At 39.2% G+C, this 27,759-nt stretch overlaps 1 protein-coding gene across 14 annotated transcripts in view; it reads left to right on the top strand.

Moving 5' to 3' along the window:
• IPCEF1 (interaction protein for cytohesin exchange factors 1) overlaps positions 1-27,759 on the top strand; it is a 180,657-nt gene that overhangs the window by 86,475 nt on the left and 66,423 nt on the right. For 7 of the 14 annotated variants that reach the window (XM_042940112.1, XM_042940110.1, XM_042940114.1 and 4 more), the window contains 3 exons: positions 5,484-5,536; positions 19,580-19,619; positions 20,257-20,426. In XM_042940112.1, coding sequence (XP_042796046.1) covers positions 5,513-5,536; positions 19,580-19,619; positions 20,257-20,426 — 234 coding nt within the window. In that variant the 5' untranslated portion in view covers positions 5,484-5,512. The other 7 variants (XM_042940118.1, XM_042940117.1, XM_042940119.1 and 4 more) reach the window with 4 other exon arrangements.

Here is a 27,759-nt window from a genome sequence, read left to right as displayed (position 1 = left end):
TTCTTAATTCTTCTGGGTTATGCCATGTGCTTTGTTACGGAAGAGGAGAAGCCAGAGTTGGGCTTAAATTGTTTTGATGATTCTTCTGTCCCAAATTATCTTTGAATAATTTTGGTGAAATTTTAGATTTCATGTATGTTCACTATTTTAAGAAGTGCTGAAACTCTAAAATTATTGAGTAAACTGCTTACTTAATATACATAGCCTCTGCACTGCAACGTCCATGCCTAGGTCTCCCCACTTATTCCTCCCTGCCCCCACCCCTGAGCACATATTGTTTCTACCCATCAGCTCTTTGAATTAGGGAAGTCTGACATCAACAGTTTCATCACCACATCTTGCAGATTCAGATTGGGAAGGATAATTCTAGTGGGATATTCCTGACCGCACCATTCCCCTAAACAAACAAACAAACAAAATTAGAATTTATAGGTTTTCCTTATGGAAACTCATCCAAAGTTGAGTACTTTTATTGTTTGTGTTTTTAATTCATTTACTCCCCAAATGTCTATTGAATCCCTGTGTGTACTAAGACTAGGGATACAGCAGTAAACAAGTGAACAAGAGAAGATATAGTGCCTGTCCTTCGGTCAGTTATACTATAGTGGGGAGTCAGATGTTAAAGAACCAATTGTAACATTAATAATTCAGTACAATTATGAGAACTTCTATGTCTAAAAGATAACGTGCTGGGGCACCTAGGTGGCTCAGCCAGTTGAGCATCTAACTTCGGCTCAGGTCATGATTTCATGGTTCGTGAGTTTGAGCCCCACGTCAGGCTCCCTGCTGTCAGTGCAGAGCCTGCTTCAGATCCTCTGTCTCCCTCCCTTTGCTCCTCCCACCCTGTCTGTCTCTCTTTCAAAAAAAACCATAAAAAAATTATTAAAAAATTAAAAAAAAAGATAACACGCCAGGAGAGAATGCAAAAGGGGATTGATCTCTCAGAGGAACTGGGGAAAGCTTTCTTGACTAAATGACCTTTGGTCTACAGGCTTAAATGGTAGGTATAGGTAAAGATTAAATGATAGGGATAAACCATCTTGGGTGCGGGCTGTGGAAGAGCGTGCATAAAGCTCCTGAGATTAGTAGAAACATGCTTAAGGAATTAAAAAAAAAAAGCTAGTGAGTCAGGAAAGAAAGAGACATGGAAATGATCCAAGATGGGACTGGAGAGGAGGCAGAGGCCAGGCAAAGCCTTCCTTGTAGATTTTCATGATATTGGTCTTTACCTCATGTTTCAATGGCCATGGTAGAGATTTAAGGAGAGAGAGGATAGTTAAACGTGCATTGAAAAAACATCACTCTGGGTAAGAAGTAAAGCTAGGACATCAGCTGGGATGTTTCTGCGATGGTTCAGGAAAGAGGTGCCTTTGACTATGGTGGTTGCAATGGGTGTAGACACAGTGAACACACCCAAGAGATTGTTAGGAGTTTAAGGAATACAATATGTATAAGAGACATATTCTGCATGATCAAAGGAAGGCTTAATATCAGTGACAACAAACCCCAATGCTTAGTGGAAGAATCAGCGCTGAATTTTTTCTCTCTGTCTTCTATCCTCTTCTGTCAGTTCTGCTTATTTTTTTATTAGAAATCTGGCCGAGTGAAGACTTTCAGAATTCCACTGAAATAATAAGGTATTCTGATGGTGGGATCTATTAGTTAAAAAAAACCATTTTGACAACTCTTGCCTAAGCTGTGTGCTTCCCTGGGATAGTCTCAGGGGCATGAAGATGTATGGGTCTTGCCTCTACCTTTGATATTCTCATTGTCCAATCAGGTAGACCTGCCCACAGCATCGTGGTATGTAAAATGCCATGGCTATTGAAGGGTTAATTATGAACACTGTCCTGTTGAGGGGAGCGAAGGTTAAGAGAATTAAGAGAGCAGGCTGTGGAGCCTGGGTTTGAATCTGGAAATATCCGGATTCTAAGTTTCCGAGTTGCCTCTTCTGAGACATGGGAGTAATAATAGTGGATTATTCATAGGTGATTGTAACAATCAGATGGCATGAGACATGAAAATCATCAACTGGTAGAGGATGTAGTAATGGCTTAATAAATACAACAAATGTAGCCATTATGTTATTCTAGGGGAGGGGCTGGTGATCCCTCTGAATCAGGAAAGTTTACACAGCAATGCTTTACATCATATTCAAAGGGTATATATAGTTGACCTTTAATAAGTGTGTGCTTAAGGCATAAATATGTTTTATGATGGTAAAAGAATTTATTGAATATTTTTAACATGTCAGGTACTGCTATGAGTATTATAACGATACTTTCTCACTTCATTTTTGTCTGACCCTAAGAAAGAAATACTACTACAATGCCCAGTCATTTGCATATTCATAATATCAGTCATTTGCCCAATATTACACAGTAAATTGGCAAACTGAGATTTAAATCCAGTCCAGACCATTCCAAAGCTTTGCTCTTAATTTCTACAAGTTTACAACCTTCGTTGTCTAAAAGTGCTGCTGAATGTAAACCAGCTTTTGCCTATTATGTATTTGCTCAATCAACGGATATTAAAAATACATTGCTATAAAGAGCCAATAAAATATTTATAGCATTTTATCCGAAGATTTTTGTTTTATAAATAAATACTTATGGTAGGAAATAAATACATCGGGGAGCAAACAATACATTATGTGGTTATTCCAGTTCTCAGAGATGATTACTGCACACATTCTGCTACAAATATCTTCAGACTTTCCCCCCCAATGCACTGATGTATGAGATGTATTTTCAGTAAGAATACATTATAAAACTCTTTGCATGTTTAGGATGGTAGTATATAGCATGGTTGATAGCAAATAGCGACGACTCCGCACATGTTGGTGGTCGCTGATTGTCATCGCCGTCATCTCGGAAAACCACCCTCCAGCGAGGCTGTAATAATTTGACATTCCAACAGCACGAAATTATTCTTTGCAGCACACCTTCACCAAATGTGGCTTCTACCACTTAATTTGTGTGTGTGTACTAATCTTGAAGAGTAAAGATGAAATCATGTTGTTCCATTTTGCACTTATTGCTAATGAGGTTAAACATCAGTCATTTGTATTTTTATTTTTTGAATTTTCTTCACTTGTTATTCTATTAGTTTGCTTATGATTTTCCTATCGGTATTTAAGAACTCTTTATAATGATGATTTTTAAAAGGTTTTTATTTCAATTGCAGTTAAGATAACAGTGTTATAGGGGCGCCTGGGTGGCTCGGTCGGTGAAGCGTCCAACTTCGGCTCAGGTCACGATCTCACGGTCTGTGAGTCCGTGAGTTCGAGCCCCGTGTTGGGCTCTGGGCTGACAGCTCGGAGCCTGGAGCCTGTTTCCGATTCTGTGTCTCCCTCTCTCTCTGCCCCTCCCCTGTTCATGCTCTGTCTCTCTCTGTCTCAAAAATAAATAAACATTCTAAAAAAATTTAGAAAAAAACCCCCAAAACATACAGTGTTATATTAGTTTCAGGTGTACAATATAGTGATTCTACACTTCCATACAACACCCTGTGCTCGTCACCGCAAGTGCACTCCTTAATCCCCACCACCGATTTCACCCGCCCCTCACTCTTCACCTCTCTCCACTCTCCTAACCATCAATTTGTTCTCTATAGTCAAGAATCTGTTTCCTGGTCTGCCTCCCTCTATTTTTTCCCTTTGCTTGTTTGTTTTGTTTCTTAAATTCCACTGATGAGTGAAATCATAGGGTATTTTTCTCTGACTTAGTTGGCTTTGCATATTACTCTTTAGCTCCTTCCACATTGTTGCAAATGGCAAGATTTCGTTCTTTTTTTTATGGCTGAGTGGTTTCCCATTGTATATATACAGCACCTCTTTGTTATCCATTCATCAGTCGATGGACACTTGGTCTGTTTCCATAAATTGGCTATTGCAGGAAATGCTGCTATAAACAGCAGGGTGCGTGTATCCCTCTGAATCAGTATTTTTGTATTGTTTGGGTAAATACCTAGTAGTGTGGTTGCTGAATTGTAGGGCAGTTCTGTTTTTATCTTTTTGAGGAAACTCCTCCATACTGTTTTCCACAGTGGCTGCACCAGTTTGCATTCCCACCAAGAATGCAGGAGGGTTCCCCTTTCTCCACATCCTCACCAACACCTGTTGTTTGTGGTGTTGTTGATTTTAGCCATTCTGACAGGCGTGAGGTGACATAGTTTTGGGTAGCTTTTTTTTTCTTCATTTGTAGTTTTGATCTGCATTTCCCCGATGATCAGTGAGGTTGAGCATCTTGTCATGTGTCTGTTGTCCTAAGTATGTCTTCTTTGGATAAATGGCTACTTAGGTCTTCCGCCCATTTTTTAATTGATTATTATGTATTAAGTATATATTGCAGATATTATCAGCAGCTTGTGTTTTTATTTACGTTTTAGTCTATTTTTTTTAAATAAATAAAAATTAAGTAATTAAATTTGCCAATCATTTTTACTGTGGTTTTTTTCATTTGGCATTTTCCAAATAAATGTTTTATTCATATCTACATAATATAGGTATGGTGTTTTTGACATTAAAAAGGGGTATGCATTCTTTGAGATTTGGGAACCATGGTGTAAGGCATAAAGTCATACAGATTATGAGTCTGTATCTCTGGTGGTAAGGAGAACGAGATTGAAAGGCTCTCTGTTTTGGAAGAGTTTCAGTGGCTGGAGCATGTTTAGTAAGTTTCTTGCTGATCAAAGTCTGAAAATACGGGTTTTCTTTCTTTTTGTTTTCATCCACTTTTCTTGAAACCACAGAGCATGTTGTCTTTCAGGTCATCCACTACAAAGTGTAATACATCAAAAGCAGCTCATCTTCATACTAAAGTTGGGATTTCTGAGGCACGGGGATTAGTTACATTTTTGAAATTGCTTAGTGAATATAATCAGAATAGTATTCGATCAAATATTTCCCCATCTTACACTGTGTTGTTCATCATAAAGAGGAAAATATTTTCATTTTTCAGATATTTGTTTATATACAACGCAATATTAAGTATGTAAATAACATGCATGTCTTGCTGTAGATGTGAAAGGATACTGACCCATGTACAAATAAACTTCTGGCTTATTTTACGAACTTGGTTTTAAATGTTGCCGTATAGCTCTGTGTTAAAAGGCCACTGAGTTAATTGCTTTTATTGTGAAATTCATCAGTCAAATTAGAAATGCCTCCCCCTGTATCAAAGAGATAATATCCTTTTTGTTTTTAATTTTTTAAATGTTTATTCATTTTCTTGATAGAGAGAGCGAGAGCAGGGGAGGGGCAGAGAGAGAGACACACAGACACAGAATCCGAAACAGGCTCCAGGCTCTGAGCTGTCCGCACAGAGCCTGACGCACTGGGCTCCAACCCACGAACTGCGAGATTATGACCTGAGCCAAAGTCGGACGCTTAACTGACTGAGCCACCAGGCGCCCCGAGATAATATGCTTTTATGAACACTTTAATCCCACATTTAACTGAGACTCTTTTTTTTCTCTTCTAGCTTTTGTTTCTACCAATTTGACATCATACATGGCTACTGATGGCAATGCTCTTGTGAGTACTGTTTGGGACACTGCAGACTTAAATACTGTCAGTTTGATGAATGAATAAAAAATAAACAAATTGATCTTGAGTTTGGCTAGCTAGTTACTGTCCTCCATTTCATTAGCCACGATGGGATTAAATGATCCTTTTGTTAGGTTTCAGGAGGTTTCTTATGATCACCAAGCATTTAAGACTGCTAGCTATTTGCTTTTAAAGATCAAAAACATAACCATGATTTTAATATACGATACATAAATTGCCTCTGTGTTTTAGGTCAACTATGGTAATAGCACAACCTCTCATGCAACGTCTATGGGAAAAATTCTGCTAATTATTATGCTGAAATTTTAGGCTTTTTTGAAAATACTTTTACAGCTATAAATTTGCCTATTTAGGTAAATCCACTGAGCAAGTATGTTATCTCTATTAGACAAGGACACTTAGCAGAGAAAATTAAATAGTTGATAAAATAAACATGATATTTCTAATAGGAGGGGGTGTGGGGTAGTGTGGGACTGTATAGTGTGTATCTTTGGCTAATCTAATGACCTCATGATGGATGCATAGGATAGTTTTCGGAGTAGAGCCAAAAGCAGAACCAGAAATGGGGTATTGAGAGAATACAGGATAGACTTCCTGCAAAATAGGGGGCATGGACCATAATTTCCTGATGCAAATTAGGAAATGGATGTCAAGGCAGGTTGTAGGAATCGTGATGGAGAAATGGAATGAACTAGAAAGCTCCTGGAAGGGACACCTTACTAAAAAGCAAGGCAGCTGATTAATTCTCTGCTTTGTTAACAATTTCCTATTCCAGAAATAGAGAAAGCAATGAGAGCACTTTAATTCTGATGCTAATTCTAAATGAGAAGGAAAAGCTTGCTAGTGATGAAAATGGTGGAAACTTTGGGAGACAGGACTGCAGAAAACTAAAAATGAAAACACAAATTATAGTTCATTATTTACCCTGGGAAATTTGCCATCTAAAACTTGCGGAAAAGGCAAATGTGATCCCTTGGACACAAACGAGTAGGTGTTGTTTGATCATAGAAATGTGAATAATCATGATGAAGATAAAGAAGGGGGGAACACCTAAGAGGATAAATGAGGCCGCAGTGGGAGACTTGGCCAAGATTAAATATGAAGGCATATGTTTAGGGTCTTCAAGGAAGGTCTTGTGGTCAAGGGCAAAAGACAGGCATCACAGATTTGTAAAATAGTCAGGAACACTAAAGCTTAGAGTTCCCAACGTTTATAAACATGTTTAAAAAGAAAAAGTGCATATGATGATCAGGACACGTTATACAGAGCAAAGAAATGGAAAGGAAGAACTGGAATGGTTAGATCCTTGAGAAAAGTAATGGAGGGTTTGATTTTTTTTACATTATTTCCCTTTTCTACTGAAAGAATGTAGCGTTCCGACTGGAAGGACTTGATCTTGTATGTTTAAGAAGAAATGGAAACTAAGATAGTAAGAGAGCAGTTAAGCACTTTAAGAAATTCATTCACCCATTCAAACATTCATTTAAAGTTCACTGATTACCTGTCTGGACCCTATCATTTATCACCCACTGTACTAGGTAGGAACTGGAGATTTAAGTATGACCTGAAACATGTTTCAGTCTCCACATCTTAAGTAGAGTATAACCCTGGCTACTGGTGCACACTGAAGATTTGATTACCAAAGGACTAACCGACCACCCACACAATCCGCAATCGACAGCCAGCACCGCTGCAGTATGTAACCTGCTTCCCCTTGGACCCGGGCGCAGGTGGATTCCACCCTCATTGGTGGGAACTCTGGCTGTTTATGGGTCTTTCTCATTTCATGAGCCACCCTCCACTCCCAGACTTAATCAGCTCAGCTCTCCTCGTGTGCCTATTTACCTGTTCTTTTTAATCTCGCGGCCATCAGTGTCTAGGTGGTACGGCTAAACATCTCTCTTAAGCATTTCTTCCAGTTGCTTTTCAGTGGTTACCCTACTTTATATTTCCATTCAGAAAATTAGTTCAATTTTCTGCTGTCATTTGTTCTCTAAATAAAATGTAGCACAGGAGACCTATTTTTATGCTAGGTAGTTTCAGTAGGCCTGACACATTTGACCTAATCACATCCCGAATCACACTTCATTTCCACTAACCTAACGTTTATTGAGCTATATGTGCTGAGCCTTCTGTTTGGTGCTTATGATGGGGAACTTACCATCAGCAGGGGTGAAGGCCAGTACTTTTAAGGCACTTTTGTTGATCGTGACCTGATAGTTACTGAGGTTGGCATGGTAAATTGTGCCAATAAAACTGCCCAAGAAACTAGATTCTAAGCATCTGAGATTTTATTATGTGTGTGGTAGAATAGCGTTTTTCTGGTTAAGCTGAGTTGTTCATTATCTGATAGTAGCCTTTTCTCTCCTCTGAAAAAAACAGAAGTTTTAGAGCTAAAGCTTCCCAGAGAACCAAAGGTATTCACTCACCAAGTTCCATTGGTTTCACCTTCTTGGTATTTCCCTGTCTTCACAGGCACAACACTTGCCCTTCCCTATCCCTGCTGGGATCCTTGCCTCTGCACCTGCCCCCCCCCACCCCCTTTGCCCCTCCAATCCACCTGCCATGCAACAGACTGAGTGAACTTTCTTAAACGCAAATAACATTGTGTCCCTTGCCTGCTGACATCTGTTCAGCGGCTTCCCATTGACTTTTGGGTAAACCTCATACTTTCAAATGTAACTTACAAGGTTCTGTGTGATGTTGGCTTTACTACTCAGTGTGGTTATTCCCCAACACTCTGTGGTGGGTGCCTTCTGGTTCACACCTGCATTCCTGTATTAGAGCCTTTCATGCTCCGGCCTTCATCCTTGGGACCTTTGTTTTTATCAACCCGCGGGGTGATTCCCCTGACTCCCCTGACTCCCTGATCCTGGGTAATGGCACTTCCATATGGACCTCATTATCCTTGTTCAATTCTCTCTTTTCTGCATTTGACTGGAAGCTGTGTAAGAGCTTGCTTGCCTCTGAATCTTGGGTCCTTGGCACGGAGTAATTGTGCAAGAACTGGTGGTTGAATAAATAACAGCCACAATTTACCAAATCGTGGCCTGAAATAAAGAATTAGCATAATCGTCTCTAGGATCTGGGTCATAGCTTGTTGGGAATCTACAACATAATCATTAGATTTGGTACAATCCCTAAACATTTCTAAGAATCCACTTATGTAGTCCTCCATATTTATAAGGCTTTCCATGCATCATGCTGTGGTGATAACAGTATTATACACTAAATGAGTATTGCTTATTTTTCTGATATGACTATTTTCTCACTAAAATAAAGAAATAGATGAATAAGCAAACAAACAAATCACAATTAGCATACACGGATCTTAAAGGCTTGATTAAGAAAGTTCTCTGTTCTCAGATTTTAGTAACAATGTTTTAGCTAAGAAAGGAAAACAGCCTTACCTTGAAGACGACAAGGGTTAGAGGGAATGCTACACATCATCTCTTGTATCGTCATATTTAGTTCTTTCACCTAAAGCTTCTGAGAATTCTTACTTTCAGGGATGCTCTTGTGGGCAGGAAATGGTCAGATTCATCTTAGATAAGAACCTTATTACAGTGGTTTCCCAAGAATTCTTTTAAATAAAATTGTTTTATTAAATATTGCCTAAATGTCAAGTGAAAACTTTTTCCTGAAACAGAAAACTCTGCATATGAATCATGGTAACTTTGCTCAGTTTTCATGCTCCATGAGGACAGCAGGCTCATTGAATGGGAAGGGACATTTACTTCTGGTGCCGTGGCTGGCTTCATCTGCTGCTTCCTGGACTGTCATCTGTGGGATGATTTGTCTCACAGCAAACCGGTATTTGTTGTGTTTACTTCACAATAAAGCTCTGCATTCATCTTACGGAACACTTGTTGCCTGGGTGTTGTGTTCTGTGTGTGGTGAACAGTCTAGACATGATTCTGGTCCCCACGGGGAACTGCCTGCCCCTCACTTGAACTCTGTGCTCATCGTGTGTGCCTCAGGGCTGGGGTGATATTCGGGGATAAAGTGAGGAATTTAGTTTTCACATTTTTGATTTACTAAAAAGAGCTCACATTTTGGCAGCTTGTTCATTTAGGCCACATGAACATAACTCCGTTATGCCAACGCTGCTGTGCACAGGCCTTGTGCACAGATCAAACTTGGGAGGCTGTTTCACATATTTGCTGTTCCAAGTAGGACTTCCAGTGGAACAGTGCCTGACAGCTGTCTGGGGAGCAGATTACCGGGTAGGGTCTTGTTAACTACCACTGGAAAACTTCTGCCCCCCTTTTCAGTACTCTTCTTTTGTCCCTGCATTCTTATTTCTTTGGTTTCAGATTCTTACTATTTGTAGGACATGGTTAAAACAGGATGCTGGAGAAAGCTGCGATAGTTTTTGAGGAAACGGTATCTTAGATAAAAGTAGAGATTTGTTGAGCACAGGGTTATTTTACCTTCAAACAAATAGCAAGGGTCAACACTTCAGGTGGGTTCAAATTTGGTGTCAGTTAATACCAGAAACTTTTCTCTATGCATGTGCTGCTTTGGGGGTGAGAAAGGTATTGGGGCAATCTTCATGTTGCTTAACTGTGCTGATGTTATTTAGTGGGGGCATTTCTCAGCTCTGCGTAATCAAGCAGTAGATGGCTTTGCAGGTATTTGTTAAATCTCCACATGTGCCAGGACTACTAGTAAGGCATCATGTGAAGTACAAATTGACATACGACATAGTCTTTTGGCAAATATTTATTGAGTGTCCTTTCTGTGTCAGGCATTGGGCTAGGTGCTAGATTTTGAAGTCATGACATGATCAAGAGCATCAATTGTGTCTTGGAGTCTTGGCCAGCCATTGAGTCTGCGGAGAGTTATAGTCATTCAAGCACGGAGCTGATAAGAGATAAGAAAACTTGAAGAATCAAATGAAGAGGGGTAATGATTGAATAAACATGTGAACTAGAGGAAAGGCCTGAGATTACTCACAGGTTCTGAGTTGGACCATCTGGTGGATAGGGTTACCATCATGTATGCACCACACAGATATATAAACATAAATTATAATATCTGTTGCCGAGCCATCAGCAAAGTATGGTGGGATATAGAAGACAGAATAGGCCAAGTAACATAGAGGTAAACAATAGGCTTAGGAGTCCTACTGGCTTGGGGTCCAGTCTTGGCTCTGCTTCTCGTTATGTGTGATCTAAGGAGACGTTACTTAACTTCACCGAGATCAAGTTCCTCATTTGTGGAAAGGAGGATAAAAATAGTACCTATCATGAGGATTTTGGGGAGATAATATGAGGCAATTATTACAGTGACTACAAATAAATGTCACTGCATGAATGTACGATTATCATAGGAGCTAACTGCCTTCTAAAGTCAGAGAACACTTCATGGACGAGGTGGCATTTGACTTGGGTCAGAAAGATGAGTAAGCATTAACCAGACGAAAAATGGCATAGGGAATAAAGTATTCAAAAGTATGGAGTTGTCAAAATACTTGAAATTTCTGCATAATAGAATAAAGTTTAAGGTGCCAGGAAAGGAAATGAATAGATGTCTTGGTGGCATAGTGAGGCTACTATGAAAAGGGAATTTCTTGTCATTCAAACTGTGATTTCAAGATAGAATCTTATCAATGAAATGACTGGTTTCCTTTCAGTAATGGCCCTATGTGTTCACACTCTGATACTATACTATGTTGTAAACATAGAACAATGCTAGACAAAGAGAAATAGGGAAAACCAAAAAAGCGAAGATAGGTTAAAAATACAGTGATAGCTCTGAGGATCAGAAATGAAAAGCAGCAAGCAAGACTGAAGCTATGGGACTGGTGGGTACCTTGTCCGGAGGGAGAAAGTAGTTTGCCTCCTGGACCAGTTGAAGGGGATTAAAAACTGCTCCTGAATATGATGAGAGCTACATTCATTTCTTGGTGACAAGTAAACAGGGGCTCCCCGACTTGAGAAAGGTGCTAAAGATGAAAAGAAAACAATCGTCAAACCACTGCCTGGGCTTAGGCAATTAATCCCCTAAAGGTTAGGGAGTGGGAGACAAGAACACAGCCTCAAAATCAGGCACTGAACCTAGTCACCAGCTAGATTAGTGACTGGGTATGCAAGGTTCATTATGATCACCTCAATACATGATTGTAGGACTGATTCTACACCCAGTAGAGGCAATCTGCAAACTAATAAGAAGGGAGCCATGGGCACAATAGGGGAAGGGGAGAAGGGGAGAGAGAGAGAGAGAGAGAGAGAGAGAGAGAGAGAAGAGAAAAGAGAATGGATAAACAAAACCTCTCTACTCATATTCTGTAAACTTAAATTACAAAACAGATTTTTAAAATGCCAAGAAAGATAGACTATACAATAAAAATTCAAGGGAGACTTTATTTTACATGAAATCAATTTTTAAATTTTTTTTTTTAACGTTTATTTATTTTTGAGACAGAGAGAGACAGAGCATGAACGGGGAAGGGTCAGAGAGAGAGGGAGACACAGAATCCAAAACAGGCTCCAGGCTCTGAGTGGTCAGCACAGAGCCCGACGCGGGGCTTGAACCCACGGACAGTGAGATCGTGACCTGAGCCGAAGTCGGACGCTTAGCCAACTGAGCCACCCAGGCGCCCCTGAAATCAATTTTTAAAAGCCTGACAGAAAAATTTAAGTGTGAAACTCAAAATATCTTTGAAAATTTTTTGAAAGATATCAGGCACAAATAAAAAATATGAAAAATAAGTGGGTTTTAAACATATCTAGAAGTATTAGAAGTGAAAATATATTCTTTGAAATAGAATGTGCAACAAATGGTATTAACTCAACATTGGATCCTTTCAAAAAGAATATTGGCAAATTAAAAAACATACAGAACATATGTGGTACTGAGACAGAAACAGATTAAATATTAAGAAAAAGAAACTAATATATATTTGATAGTAGTGGCAAAAGAGGAGAATGAAAAGAAATGTAGGAAAGCATTATTTCTGCTAATTTTCCATGCTTAAAAAAGGATACAAATGCTGTTATCAAAAGTTCACTCTAAGGATTGAGCAGTATAAAAAAGAATAAGTCCATAACTAGATACACTGTAATAAACTACAGAATATCAAGGATGATAATTATGTCTTAAAAGAGTGAAAAGATCACATACAAAGAATTACAGACTGATAGCAATTTCATCAGTACAATAAATGATAGACAAATGATTAAACGCTCCAAAGTGCCAGGTGAAAAGAATTGTATACTCAGCTAAACTATCATTCAATTTTGATGGCAAAATAAAGACATTACTGTTTAGATAAACATTCAGAATTTACTACCTGTAAATCCTCATTAAATGGACTGTTAGAGGAGGTACTCCAGGAAAAAGAAAAGTGAACCCAACAGACAGATATTTGATAAAGGAAACAAAGGTGATCACAGAAATTGATAACATATGGCACTAAATTTAATTGTCTATTGATGAGTAATGATGATACTAATAACATTTTAACAGAAAAATAAAAATCTAGAATATAGTACCAAGAGAGAAGGCATCGAAGCAGGAGTTAAAATGTGCTGAATTACGTGACATATTCATGATGAATTTAGAAATACTAAATTAAGATAGTAAATTGAGCATCAGAGGAATACCATGTAAGGAAATGGAAGAAAGGGAGAAAATAAAATAAATGTAAACTGAAAACACAAAATGAAACTACAGTAAATGTTAGTAGATTAAACACCTATCAAGAGGCATATATAATCATATTAAAAAAAATAAAAATCTGATTATAAGATGTTTATAAAAGAAATAGAAAAAGTAAACAAAAACCGTACACACAGAAATACCACACAGAAAGATTGAAAATAATGGGAATACTAATAAAGTTATAGCTCCAGCAACAAAATTTACATAGGGATAGGAGATATTTGGAAAACAAAATTAGCAACTTTGAGGTTTACATTGAATGCTTACAAAACTTGACTATGTAGCAAGTCACAAATAAATGTTAGCATACTTCAAGAAATTGATACCATAAAGATTGTGTTTTCTGAACAGAAAGCAATGACATTAGGACTCAAAAAGAAAAAGATTAGTAGAAAGTTCCCATAAGTTAGGAAACTTACAAGTACATTCTAGAATATCTCACTGGGTGGAGAGAACTGACTTAGAATTGAAAACCAGGGAGATTCAGGTAGAATTTAGATGTAAATTTATAGCTCTAAATATATTATTAAAAGCAAAGAATGATAATAAATGAGAAATCACCTGCAGGAATTAGAACAAGAATAACACAGTAAATATAAAGAAATTTAAAGATATAGGGATAATAAATTAAGAGCAGAAACTAGTGGAATAGTTTAAAAAAAAAGAAGCAAGTGGAAGGATTTCTGAAATTCTGAAATAGGACCCCAAAATATACTCTAGATTGCAGAGAACTGAACATATATTGCAGGAGATTCTAAGTAGGATTCTTGAAAGCAATTTGGAATATATCCACAAAGTTAAAGAATATTCATATTATAACTCATGGAGTATATATTTCTTCCTTCTTTTCTTTGTTACTTTTTATTATTTTTAAAGGAATATAATGCAAATACAGTCGTGTTTTCCTATTGACGCCTTCCTTTTTCCATGAAATGAGAGGGAATCATTCACCCCAAGTTACATCGTGATGTTTATCATTCCCATGCAGCTTTAGTATTTACACGCAATATTTAACAATCTTATAAACAATAGCATTATTACAGGCATTTAATTTTCAACATGGTGTTTTTGAGATTTGTTTTGCCCAGGTAGCGCTAGTTCTGACAGAGCATGGCACTAAAGGAAAAGGACGCTGTTTATCCACCCACATACGAAACACATAAGCATTCTACAGTTGTGTATTACCAGTACAATGGTGCAATTAACAAACTGTGATCTCCACTGTGCATAGGGGCATGTGTTTCTCTGGGCTGGAGTATTTATCTGAGAGTGGATCTTTCTTTTTTTTACACTGGCAGCACTTGATGTTTTGGACTCCCCTTTCTTTCAAATCTCTTGGTCAAGGGGCATCTGGGTAGCTCATTCAGTTAAGCATCCCTACTTTGGCTCAGGTCATGATCTCACAGTCTGTGGGTTCAAACCCCGCATCTGGCTGTGTGCTGATTGCTCAGAGCCTGGAGCCTGTTTTGGATTCTGTCTCCCTCTTTCTCTGCCCCTCCCCTGCTCATGCTCTGTCTCTCTCTTTCTCAAATATAAACAAAAACATAAAAAAAAATTAAAGACCCCCCACAAATCTCCTGGTCAATTCCAGGACAACGCCTCCTCTGATTTTCTGTATCTTTTCATTAGCTGTTATGTTCAGTCTCCTTGATTGTTTCTCTGTTGCTACTGTGTAACGTATTGGGCCTCCTTCAGATTCTGACTTCTGAGTCTTTGTCTTTTCTGCACACATGGCTGATCTTATCCTAGCTCAAGTTTTGTACTCTCTATACGTTGATGGTTCCCAATTCTATATCTTGTTCCAGGTTTTCTCCAAATCCCTAGACCCTTAAGTACAATGTATACAGAGCATTTCCACTTAGAGGCCTCATATGTACATCAAATTTGCTGTTTACTACTGAATGTGTATATTTAAAACTATGCTGTCTATATTGCTGTCATTTATCCAATTGTCTAGGCTAGAAACTCCAGAATTTCCCTGGCATTTCACTCTCCCTCACTTTCTACATTCTCTCCCTCCTCCTCACTCTCCCCTTCTGGCCCCTCCTCCCTTTTCCAGCTCCTCTCTTTGGCTCCTTCTCTCCTCTCCTTCTCCGCCTTCTTCCTAGTCTTCCCACTTTATTCCTTCTTCTGTCTCTTCTATGCCTCCAGCTTCCCCTCACATTCTAGTCCCACTCACATTCCCTGTCCTACTCCTTTATATAACATCAACGGCAAGTGCAAATATCGTAAGAAGCTGCCACTAGTTTTGTTCTTGAAATAAACTTTTGCACATTACCATTTATTTCTATGACTTTGGGCAAAACACTGGACCTCCATTTGCTTCAGTTTTCTTCTTCTGTAAGATGGGGAGCACTGAGGCCATAATTATTGTGAAGATTCAATCCAGGTATTTGTGAAAAGACTCAGGGCAGTGCCTAGCACATGGCAAACGTTCTACAAGTTTTATATATATTTTCTAGCTGTCATTATCTCCTATTCCTATTATTATTAGAATGTCTATTATTTGACTCCAGTTTTTACTACTAGAGTTTTTTTTCATATGAATTATTGAGTAATATTTAAGATAGGTTAGTCTTCTGAAAAAAAGTAAGTGAATTTTTCATGTATTTTCTCTGGTAAGATTTTAATAGTTAAAAGCTTTAAAACTCCCTATATAAAGTTGAGTTTACTTTTCCAGGAAGGAGACACGATCTTTGTGGGAGAAAGATGTTCGTGGAGAAACGTTGCTAACAACACAGTCAGTTGGAATTGGCTTGACTAAAATACTTAGGACTTTTGTACCTTGGTTAAAGTATTGGTAGCTTGAAATTGACAATGATGTGAGACTTTACACCATGAAAACTGGTAAATGCCACAGATCATGGTGCATTTACTAGCATATCATTGTACAATTTTGCTAAAGACCAGAAGAATCGTTATGAAGTTTCATGAAGTGACAAACCACTTTACTGTGAATTTCAATATATCATGGAGGTAAATGGTGCCCACAGGATTTAACAATTACTATATAGATTGGAAGTCGCTAGACTACTCTGTAACCTGAGTGTTAGCACCATCATTAGGCATCAGAGGAAGGTCCCTTTGTATATTTTGTTCTGGTTCCTTTGTATGTTTATGTGTGTTTTGAATGATTAATAACCACATGAATTTCTGTAACCGTTTTGTAAAATTAAAGTACTGCTTTCCAGTAAAAAGGGAATATATATTTAAAAGAAAAATTTGCCCCCAATTTTAGAACCAAGTTAGTGCAAACTCAGAATTTAGGATAATTCTTCACTTTTACCCACAGCATCGCAACGGGAAGATCTTATCAGGCTTTGGACACTTGTTCTGATAACGAGTTATAATTCCACTATTGAAAAACTATCTCATAAATTGCTTAACTGGTTGCTCGGCTTTTTTTTTTTTTTTTTTTCACTTACCTAGTGAAAAAAGAAACCCACATGTAACATCTTCTTAAAACTGACTAGTTAGTGGGTTCCACTTCCTGTTGTGAGGAGTAAAATGTATGTTAAACTCACTGAAGTTCTGAAGATTGTTTTCATTCTCTCATCCAAACCAATTTAGGTTTCAAATTCACATATTCAGGTGAAACTGAAACTCCCTAAAATTTGTTATTTCTATAATATATGCTCTGTTTCTGGTTGGGGGAAAACAGTTTTAACAGTTAATACAGATTTTATAATAATTTGCCTTAGGGGAAGTATTGTCAGAGGAGAGTGTCCTCAATGACTAAACTCCTTTACCCCCCTTAAAAAAGGTCTAAATTCTTTCTTGGTGTTGAGTGTTCACTCTCTTTGAGGTATTGTCCTGCTTGCAACTCCCGATCTCACCCAGCCCAGACACAAGATTCTAGCAAACACCAAGGGCTGGTCTTGGGCAAAATTGAGGTAAAACCTATAGATTCATTTGGGCATTCTCTAGAGCCGGCCCTAGGGTTGGATGGATGAGCTGGAGAGTTCCCAGTCCCATTGGGGCTCAAAATGGGCGGATGGAGGAGATTCACTAGTGGTCAGTCAGGAGAGATGGACCCAATGGTGCCCGCCTTTACAGATTCTGCAGTTGTCTTCTTGTGACTTTCCCATGCTTTGTTCTTCTTAGAGCTGCTCTTTTTCTATGAACTAAATATGACTGACCTTGGTCATCTGGGGCCAGAACCTTATAGGAAAGCCTCTGTTCCCACATCTAAATTTACCTACTCTCTCCTTTGTCTTTAGTCCTGACTCACCTAAGTTTTAACTATTCAAATGATACACATATTTGGACTAAAATATATATATATATTTTTGGTTTCCCTGATCTCAGATAATTGCTTAGTAAAAAGATCCCAGGAGACCATTGGAGGGAATGGTGGGAATTTCAGACCAAGATGCAGGTCAGGGTGGGAGATATCTGTTGCAGAGGCGCTGAGATGACCTTGTCACAATACGCCTAGATTTTTGTCACGTGTCAGGACTGTAATAAATCTATTCTTGCCTAAAACTTAGGACAGTCACTGCTTTTGTTATGCCCTTTTCTCACAAGGATGATTGATTCCTGCCCAACTAAAATTTTATTCTAACATTTGTAAAATAAAAAGTCAGTATGAGATTTCCCAGGAAAAATAATTTAAGCACATTGACTTCATCATCGTCGCTGAAGGAAATACAAGTCCCACTTATCCTGAAAATGATGCAATTTTTATTAGTATAAAGTATTTGCTTATATCAGTAATAGTGTAATATAATATTATATATAGTCATATAATGTTTTTTGGTTTTCAGATAATTTTCACATACAACCTTGTTAAAAACTCTGTAAGACCTTTATATTGGGATTATAGAAATATCTTGACTTTACAAACAAGGAAATGGGTTCTGAGTGGTCAATTGACTTTTTCCTGGTAACACAGCTACCCAGGCAGGAGCTGATTTCAGTTCCCTGGATTTTTAAATCCTACCCTCTTTCCCCTGTATCATATTCCCTCTTGAAACATATAGTAGTACCATGCACAATAGCTATTAGGTCAATAGTTAGGTATGCAGAATACTAGCCAGGAACATCTATATTATCAAATGTTGTGGTAAGATTGTGTGTCAACCATTAGAGCTGCTTTGCGATTATGTACAATATTTTTAAATTCTCTACTTGTTAACATAAAAGATTAAATCTTTTATATATGAGTAAATTCAGCTTAGATAATGTGCAACTTCTTTAATCTAAAACGTCTCTACACACACACACACACACACACACACACACACACACACACGGCCATTTGAAAGCTTTTTTCTTTTTTTTTTATTATCTGTGTTTGCTGATAGTCTGATCTTACACGTATTGTTTACAATGTATTGTGGGGGCGCCTGGGTGGCTCAGTGGGTTAAGCGGCCGACTTCGGCTCAGGTCATGATCTCCCGGTTCGTGAGTTCAAGGCCCGCGTCGGGCTCTGTGCTGACCGCCCAGAGCCTGGAGCCTGTTTCGGATTCTGTGTCTCCCTCTTGCTGACCCTCCCCCGTTCATGCTCTGTCTCTCTCTGTCTCAAAAATAAATAAACGTTATAAAAATAAATAAATAAAATAAAATGTATTGTGAAAGATGTGTATTTCAGATATATTATCTTATGTCTGATTTGAATATTTGAAGAGCTGGTATAAAATAGAAGTTGAAATTAACTTATCTTCTGTGAAACATGTGAGAAACATTCAGAGATGCTTAAAGACAGAATGAGTAATTTGAGTCTGGCTGTAGATAAGAATTTCCTGATAAGGAGGATAGATACTTAGATGTCACCAAAAGAGGTTGTGGGACTTCTTTTTCTGGGATATTGAATTCATGTGGTGTAGGTGTAACCCTAGATGGGGGCAGGGCCACGGGTTTAACAATCTGATACGAACCCGTAGCATTGTGAGATCGCAGTTAGTTTCCCGGTTTATTTAATTAATTGGTGTTATTGAAAAAATTGCCAGAGAAGAAGCAGGATCTGTTTTTTGATTCTCTCTGACACCCACAAAAAAGTCAAAGGGGAAAGATTTCATTATTTTTAAGAACTTCAGTGAACACTGTCCTGCCCTAACAGAAGTGGTAGCATTAAAACTGTCTGTGGTGGAAACAGGAAACATTAGTGATAAACGCCGAGTTACGCATCTTTGTATCTTTCTTCAGGTTCAGCTCAACGTATACGATTCTAATTAGCACATTTTGTGCCTCAGCGAGTAGCTCCCCTTTAGCTCTGCTTGGAGAGTTTTTTTTAGCTTCCATCCTGCTCATAAACACTGCCACCCCCTCCCTCCTTCTCTCTTTACAAATGTTACAACACAATCAGAAATTTCCTCTTTTCTTTCCTTCCTGCATTATCAGCAGGTTCCCTTGCGTCAGAAGCAGAGAAAGAAAACTCAAGGTAATTAGATCTCTTTTGTTTCTTTATCCCCTTTTCGTGTGCGTGAGTGTGGGTTGTCTCTCGGATGCCTTCTTTGGGATCAGATTTATTTATTTTTTTGTCTGTCTTAATACTCATATCAGAAGGTGGATGGCAGATTAAATTTTTGGTTATTTTTGGCTTGATTTTAAGAAATGACGGCATGCTGTTCATTTGGATTAATCCCTCGTGGTATGTCAATAAAGCTTAGAAAAGCTGGCACCCGAGTCGGGAAGTAGCTGTGTTTAGGTGGGCATTAACCCTTCTCTATCTATTGCATAATGACTGCTATTATTTTGAAAGGAGCTGTGTTAGTACAACGATATGCCTGCCAGGCTCATGATTTGAATTTTTTCAATTTATTCTTGTTGAATAATATTCTTAGACTAACACTTGCATATTAGCCTCCCTCTTTCTTTGGTCATATCTTGTACCTTCTAAGCACCAAATGAATGCTTAAAAATAAAATAAATATTAATTCTTTTCTTTTTTTTGCATTTACTTTGCATAAATTTTAGTAAAAAAAATTCAGCTCTCAAGAGGTAAACAACAGTTACCTTTCACTTGGTCATGTAAATCAGGGTACTGTGTTATTTACCTTCTCATATAATTGCTGCAGGTTTTTTCACGATGAGTCGGAGGAGGATATCATGTAAAGACCTGGGACATGCTGACTGCCAAGGGTGGCTGTATAAGAAAAAAGAAAAAGGAACTTTCCTAAGCAACAAATGGAAAAAGTTCTGGGTGGTGCTGAAGGGAACGTCGCTCTACTGGTACAGCCACCAAATGGTGAGTCTACAATATTCCTCTCCTTTCAGCTGCTTTGACAAGGGTGGCTTAAACATCACTGAGGACCAGGTGGTTCCTATGGGAAAGTTCATTTTTATTTCTGGAACTTGGAACAGAGCAGATAAGTAAGTTCTAGAAACCTTTTCTGATCCAATAGGTAGGAAGGCTGTTGCACTCTATTTTACGGAAGACAGAAATCATCCTGCTTGACTCATCTTTGGTTGGAGAGGGCTGTCCAAACTTATATCTGTCTATGAATGTTACTACTCTTCCATGAGAAATTGTACTCATTTCAAGACTTATATGGACAGCACTTTATATGGAAACTTTTTGTTATTAAGCTTTCTAGTAAAACGGGGAATCGGCTTTAAGACCTATCAGGGGTGTAAACTGATTCAGTCTACAGAATGTACTTTGATTTCTTCTCCTTAACTATTTTTTCCCCTGCCCTTTATTGGGTGGGTTGGTTTTAGAGTCGCTAATCCGCGTACCAGCACCGCGTTGCTGACTGTTGCCTCTTGTTCCCTGGCATGCTTGGTGATGGCATTAAAGTACGATGATCAGACAACACTTGAAAAGAAAGTTACCTGATTTGTCCTTAATCAGCGGTACACTTCTGTGGTCTGCTTCACAGGCCAGTTTTCTGTTGGGAAGGGCTGGAAATAAAGTTATTGTGAGAAGGTTTGCTGAGCGTTCCTGGCTAGCAACATTTTTGAAGACAGCATTGTTGTTGAATATTGAATGAGTAGAGGCTTTTCATATAGGAATTCTCCTCATTAACCCCCAGTGGCCAATTGCTGATCTCAGGAGAGCTGGAGTTTCTTTTGGGGTCTAATGAAGTTCAGCAATGGATGTCCTTTAAGCAGTTAAGGGGAAATTACTTAGGAATTGCCCCTAAGCAAGAGCCATCCTTTCTGTATGACGCCATTCTTCTAAAATGGCTTGTGGATCCCCATCACTCAAGTAACAGAGCTTTAGAGCATGTAACTTCATAACTGTAATAGAGGTGCTGTATATAGTTTGTGGATTTTAGTGGATCAACTTACATTCATTGGGCATTAATATGAAATTTGTTACCCATATGCCCCTGGGCAGCTGTTATGTAAAGACTGGGTAAAACTGGACCCAAATCCAACTCCAGTGCTCTGGAATAAGCATTTGCGCCACCCTCCCCAACCCATCCAGCCCGCCATGCTTCTTTCTCTACAACCCCTCTCCAGCCCCCTGTTCTCAGGCTAATTGCTTTGGTTTCACCCCATGCAAAACATGGTACAAAGTCCTTTATTGAGTTCCGTAAAATATATATTTATTTAAGGCTTCAGTGAGCTGTAACAACTTTATCAAAGATTTGGGAGGGTTTCAAGAAAGAATCACCTTGTGGAGTATGCAGGTACCCACTATCTCCCTTCTCTCGTCTCCCCTTCTGGGTATATCCGTCATCTCTTGTTTAACATGGAATAGTTTTACCCAAATTAAGGCAACCTAGGGCTGGGGTTGCACCTTCTGTCTTCGGGGATTTTTCCTAAATGAACACAGCTTTTTTTCTTAGGAGGAATTAAGGTCATTACAGATTTTTTCCTCCTGTTTCATATTATTTTTGGCTCTTGCTTTTGGGTAGTTGCGGCCAGTGATAATCTGCATCTCTTATAAATTGAGAGGACTTACTGACACACCTTTCAATAGCTCTCTGGGAATTTCCAGAGGCTGTTGGAAGGATTGGGTATTGATCAAGCCTGGCACATCCGTGGGAAGTAACAAGCTCAGATAGAGGCATGGCATTAATTTCCTCGGTGAAATTATTGAGCACGTATGTTCTTGGTGCTGTCCCCGTCTTCATAGAATTTAAAGGAAGCCCCTTCTGAATCACACATAGTTACAGATTTGGCTGTTTTGGTTCACTGGCTCATTTGGCTTAAGCTTCTCTTACAGCAGCAACTTAGAGGACAGTTACCTGTTTTAGGCATTAGGAATCTCATGCTTCCACAGGGAGCAGAAATGTCATCTGAGATGAGATTGGAAAGAGGTAAAGGAGAGAGCCATCTGGCACCCTCAAGCGCCCTATCCTCATTTGCTTTCATGCAGATGTATAAAGCAATATTCAGGGAGCAAATCATGTACCTGAATAGAGTTAGGTTAGCGATATTGAATGGAGAATAAGTTTACTGTTATCTGGCCTTGGAGTTACCCTGATAAACGAGTGATATGTAACAGAGGGACCTCCAGCTCCCTAATTTTATGACTTTATTATAGAGAAATTCTCACTTTCTCTCTTTCCATGCGCACACGCATACATACACCCACATGAGTGGGCGTGCGTGCATACCCTGACATCTTAATTATATGTTTGTGATGAGGAAAAAAGGCTACTCAATGAGTACTTAATTAGCAGTCATATTCCTGGTATCCATGTGAATGTCAACTGTGAAATAAGAACCAAACACATGTCCTCAAGCTAAGAACGTTTATTGACTTTCTGCCACACAAGGAATTCAGATTCAACAAAGTAGTTCCCAAGGCACTTAATGCCTAATGAGCAAACCTCTTATTCTCTCCTCTATTCTTTCTTCCTTGGCCTGATGCTGGGAGGTAATGGAGCCAATAGCATCCCAGCAAGAACCACTTCTTACTGAATGCCTACTATGACGCCAAGGGATATTCTAGGTACCCTTCACACATGCTCTTTCTTACTGCTCAAAAACGCCCTCTGAGGTAGTAATTGTCACCACATTTGGAAAGTTGGGAAGGCTGAGACCCAGGGAGATTGTGTGTCTAGCCCTGTGATGCAAGTAGTAAGCGGGGAAAACATCACCTTCCGCCCCTTTGACTCTGTAGCCAGAATCGTTGCCATCTGCCGGCCTGACCCCATGCCGACTCGAGGATAAATGACAGTCTTCAGTGGGGTTCTGAGAGAAGAGCTCTAGATGAAGTCTAGGGCAATTCTCATACGAAAGTATGGTGATCTATCTCATGGGATCCCTTTGTTGGTCTCTATCGCTCTCTGACACATCACCGTCACCATCCTGGGCACCTTTTTTGTCATATTATTACCCAGTAATTGATTCATGGTGTACCTTCTCCCTTCATGACACTTTGCTGCTTCAAACAGCACTACCCGGATTTCCTTGAGAAAGGTCAAGTCCAGATACTCATCTGCCATTTTCACACCCCACGTTCTGTGCTTAGAATGTGCTACAGCACACAAGAATGTGTGCACCAGGTCTTAACAAAACCATATTCAAGTGTAACAGCCATAAAAACCCAGGCTGTTTACAATCTTGAAACCCACACAGCTGTTTTCCCTTTCCACTTGGATAAAGTACAAATCGCTTTCCTCGCTTGTGAGAGTCTCCTGACCTCTATCTCTCTTATTGCGCCACCCTCCCCTTCACCATCCAGCCTCCAACTACAGAATTTCTTTTAATTCCTTCTTAGCATCACATATGCTGGCACTCTCTTTGAGCCTTTCTACACATGCTGTTTCTCTGCCCAGAAAAAGCTTTGTCTCCATGCCCAAAAGTCTTCTTCCCACACAATCCCAATGACCTGAGTCCTCCTTAGAAGTCAGATTTTAGCTTAAGTAGCCTTCCTTCTGACCTTATCCTGGCCTTATCCTCTGACCTAAATCAGGACGCCTCTGCCTGTACCCATAGAAGCTTGTACTTTTCTTAGTTTTATACCTTTCTTCCCCTTTGTACATGTTTGTTAGGCTTGCTGTTTTCTATAATTGAAGATAATCTCTGTAGGACAGGATCACAAGTATATTTTAGTGCAGTGGCTGACACAGGCATTCAATTAATATTTGCTGATTTCATGAAATAAATGAAGGTTAGGAATCATCAACATTTACGTTTCCCATGGGGATCTTGAGAAATGGTAGGGATAAAGACTGCTTTTACTGGAAAATATTTTTCCAGTAGGGTTTCATGGTCCCAAGTAGGTGCCACACAGCCGCTCCCATTTGGTAACATTGTATTAGGGGCTGTTATTTTAAGATTATTTCTAGGGGCACCTGCGGGGATCAGTTGGTGAAGTATCTGACTTTGGCTCAGGTCATGATTTCACAGTTCATAAGTTTGAGCCCAGCATCAGGCTCTGTGCTGACAGCTCAGAGCCTGGAGCCTGCTTTGGATTCTGTGTCTCCCTCTCTCTCTGCCCCTCCCCTGTTCCCTCTCCTCCTCTCTCTCCCTCTCAAAGCTAAATAAAACATTAAAAAAAATAAAAAATCAAAGATTATTTCTAACCATGGCCACTGGCTGTATGCAAGGGTCTGGTGATCTTGATCAACTTGATCTTGATCCGACTGGGGGTGGAAAATGTTGAAAGGGAGGCAGACGTTTCCCAGGGAGCCTCTGGCACTCTCACACTTCACCTGGACACCAGGCACAGCTGGAGAAGTTTGGGACCAACATCTTCTCTCTGGTGAAGAAGCAAAGTTCTGAATTACTGTTTTCCTTCAGGTGTGTTACTATGAAATAGTGACAAGTCCTTAAGATGTTATTAGTCATTAAAAGTATCTTTTATTTTTAAGGTCTTAGATTTTTCTGCTTTTGCTATAACTAATTTCACTTTTCTAAGAATTCTTTTTCTTGATTCTTTTTTTTCTTTTTCTTTTTTTAATGTTTTTATTTATTTTTGAGACAGAGAGAGAGGGAGAACATGAGCAGGGGAGGGGCAGAGAGAGGGAGACACAGAATCTGAAGCAGGCTCCAGGCTCCAAGCTGTCAGCACAGAGCCTGACGCGGGGCTCGAACTCCCTGACTGTGAGATCATGACCTGAGCTGAAGTCGGATGCTTAATCGACTAGAACCACCCAGGCGCCCCATCTTTTGTTTTTTTTTTTTAAAGAGAGCAGCGCAAGTGGCGGAAAGGTACAGAGGGAGGGAGAGAGAGAGAGAGAGAGAGAGAGAGAGAGAGAGAGAGAGAGGAGAATCTCAAGCAGGCTGCAGGCTCCAGGCTCAGCATGGAGACCAACAGAGGGCTGTATCCCAGGACCTTGGGGTTGTGACCTGAGCCGAAATCAAGAGTCAGACACTCAACTGACTGAGCCACCCAGGCGCCCCTCTTTTCTAAGAATTAAAAAAAAAATTTTTTAACATTTATTCATTTTTGAGAGACAGAACACAATTGGTGGAGGGGCGGAGAGAGAGGGAGAGACAGAATCCAAAACAGGCTCCAGGTTCTGAGCTGTCAGCACAGAGCCCGACAAGGGGCTAGAACCCGCGAGCTGTGAGATCATGACCTGAGCTGAAGTCTGACGCCTAACCAACTGAGCCACCCAGGCACCCCAAGAGTTCTTAATTAAAATCTTGCTTAGTTCCTTGAGAAATATATGGTGGATTTTATTTATACCCAAGACCTATTATAAAGTAAAGTGTATTATATAACTCATTTGAAATTCTTAAATGTTTCTGTTCAGAGAGCATTTAATCATCTCGCTGATGTATTTTCTTATATTATCTAGGAGTGTATGTGGACTATCAAAATCCATCAAGGGAACATATGCATTATGGTGATAATCAACTTGGAGCCATTGCCTAAACAATTTAGGCTTTAATTACAAAGCACAGTTTAATGTTACTTATAGAGGAGAGATTGAAAATACTTTCTTTTTAGGTGAACCCCGCATGAAAAGCTCATCGTCCCCCCAACCTATTCATCCTCCTCCCCACCCACATGCATATCCTCCTGCCAGTATTAGTGCGGTCTTAATAATTTGGGCCAACAGTTGTAAATGTCAGTACAGGATTAAAAAAATAAGGGACTGCATTTCTTCTTTCTATTAATGGCTTCTAGATGGGCAGAGGAGAGAGAGCTATGTAAGTGACATAATCAAAGAAAGATTTGTGAAAAAAAGCGACTCTGAGATTGACAGTACAGATCAATTCTGTAAATTCTGGGAAGAAGGAAAATATTTTGGGCCAAATGTGAAGGACTTCTGCCCCAGTGATTATTTTTTAAATCTCTCTTTTTTTCCTCTCTTTCTTCCCCCTCTCTCTTTTTTTCCTATCTAAGAAGGTGTTTTTTTTTTTTTTTTTAATTATTTTTTCCAAAGCTGTGTGATTTTCCTGGTCAAAGATTTCCTTTACTAGGTAAACATAGTTTTCACCAATCAGAAAACATTATTTCTGTGCATTTCAGTGACTGTAGAATATCTTCAGGGAGAAGATTCTCTTAAGATTCATCTTGGAAGACAGTTTCCCCTCCCCCGACCCCTGCCCCCAAGGAGAGTAGGGGGATGGGCATTCCAGTCCAAGGGAATATGTGAACAAAGGAATGAAAATATAAATGAACTGTACCAACCCGCTGTTAGGTATTATATTGAATTCCCATAACCTAGCAAGATAGATTTTATTATTCCCATATTTCAAGGAAGTTTACTGAAGCTTAGGGAATTTAAGTAACTTGCTTAGAGTCAATAAGGAGTAAGTGGCAGAGCTGAGATTAAAAATAAGATCTACCAATACCAAAGCCAGGCACTTTTCCCCGGGCTGCTTGGTGTCCACATTTAGAGGTAGCCAGGGACAGTAAATGGGGGCATCAAATGCATGGTGCAGGAATGTGGACTTGATCCAGTAGGCAATAGGGAGCCACTGCAGGTTCATTAGCAAGTGAAAGTATTCACCTAGCAGTAATAAATGAATATACTGGAGCAGAAAGGAGTTTTCAGAAGCTACTTTTCAGGAGTAGATATAACAAAATGCAGGCATGAGACATGGACTCCTGGATTGGAGTGGACATAATGAAAGCGGGCGGCACATTTAACAGTAAGAAATGGCAAACTATGTTGAGTGCTCGAATATAAGACACAAACCATTTGAGCCTAAGATAAGAATGATTCCAAGTTTTGGAGCCTGGGAGACTGAGAAAATAATGTGTAAACTGAGGGAGGAAGAGTGTGGCTAAAAATGTGAATTTCCTTTAGACCCACTCTCTTTTACTGTTTTGGTTTCTTTTAGTTTTGTACATTCTTTCATCTTTGTAGAAAATTACTAGAAACCTGCATTGTTCAGCAGGTAAGTAACTGTTGATTGATTTCATTTGATCTATTGCATCAACAATTCATTTGATCTATTGCATCAACAATTCAGGGGAGCCTCGGGGCCCCTCGGCCTCGCATAGAAAAGGTGAATATCCAGCAACTCTTTATTTCATGAGAACTGATGAGGTTTGAGGTTAATATCTGGCTTAATATATATTATGCAGACTTTTCAGTTCTTTGAGAATCCAATCTGCCTGCCTGAATGTGACCCCGTTTTTTCACTCCCTGGCTAAATGGTTCCACGTGTCTGTGAGTTCAAGTAACTATGTCTGTATCATATGTTTTTGGTCTTTC

Source organism: Panthera leo, chromosome B2 (assembly GCF_018350215.1).
Source record: "Panthera leo isolate Ple1 chromosome B2, P.leo_Ple1_pat1.1, whole genome shotgun sequence".
Lineage (NCBI taxonomy): Eukaryota > Metazoa > Chordata > Mammalia > Carnivora > Felidae > Panthera > Panthera leo.
Note: the sequence above shows the minus strand (reverse complement) of the source record. Positions and strands in the feature narration are given on the sequence as shown.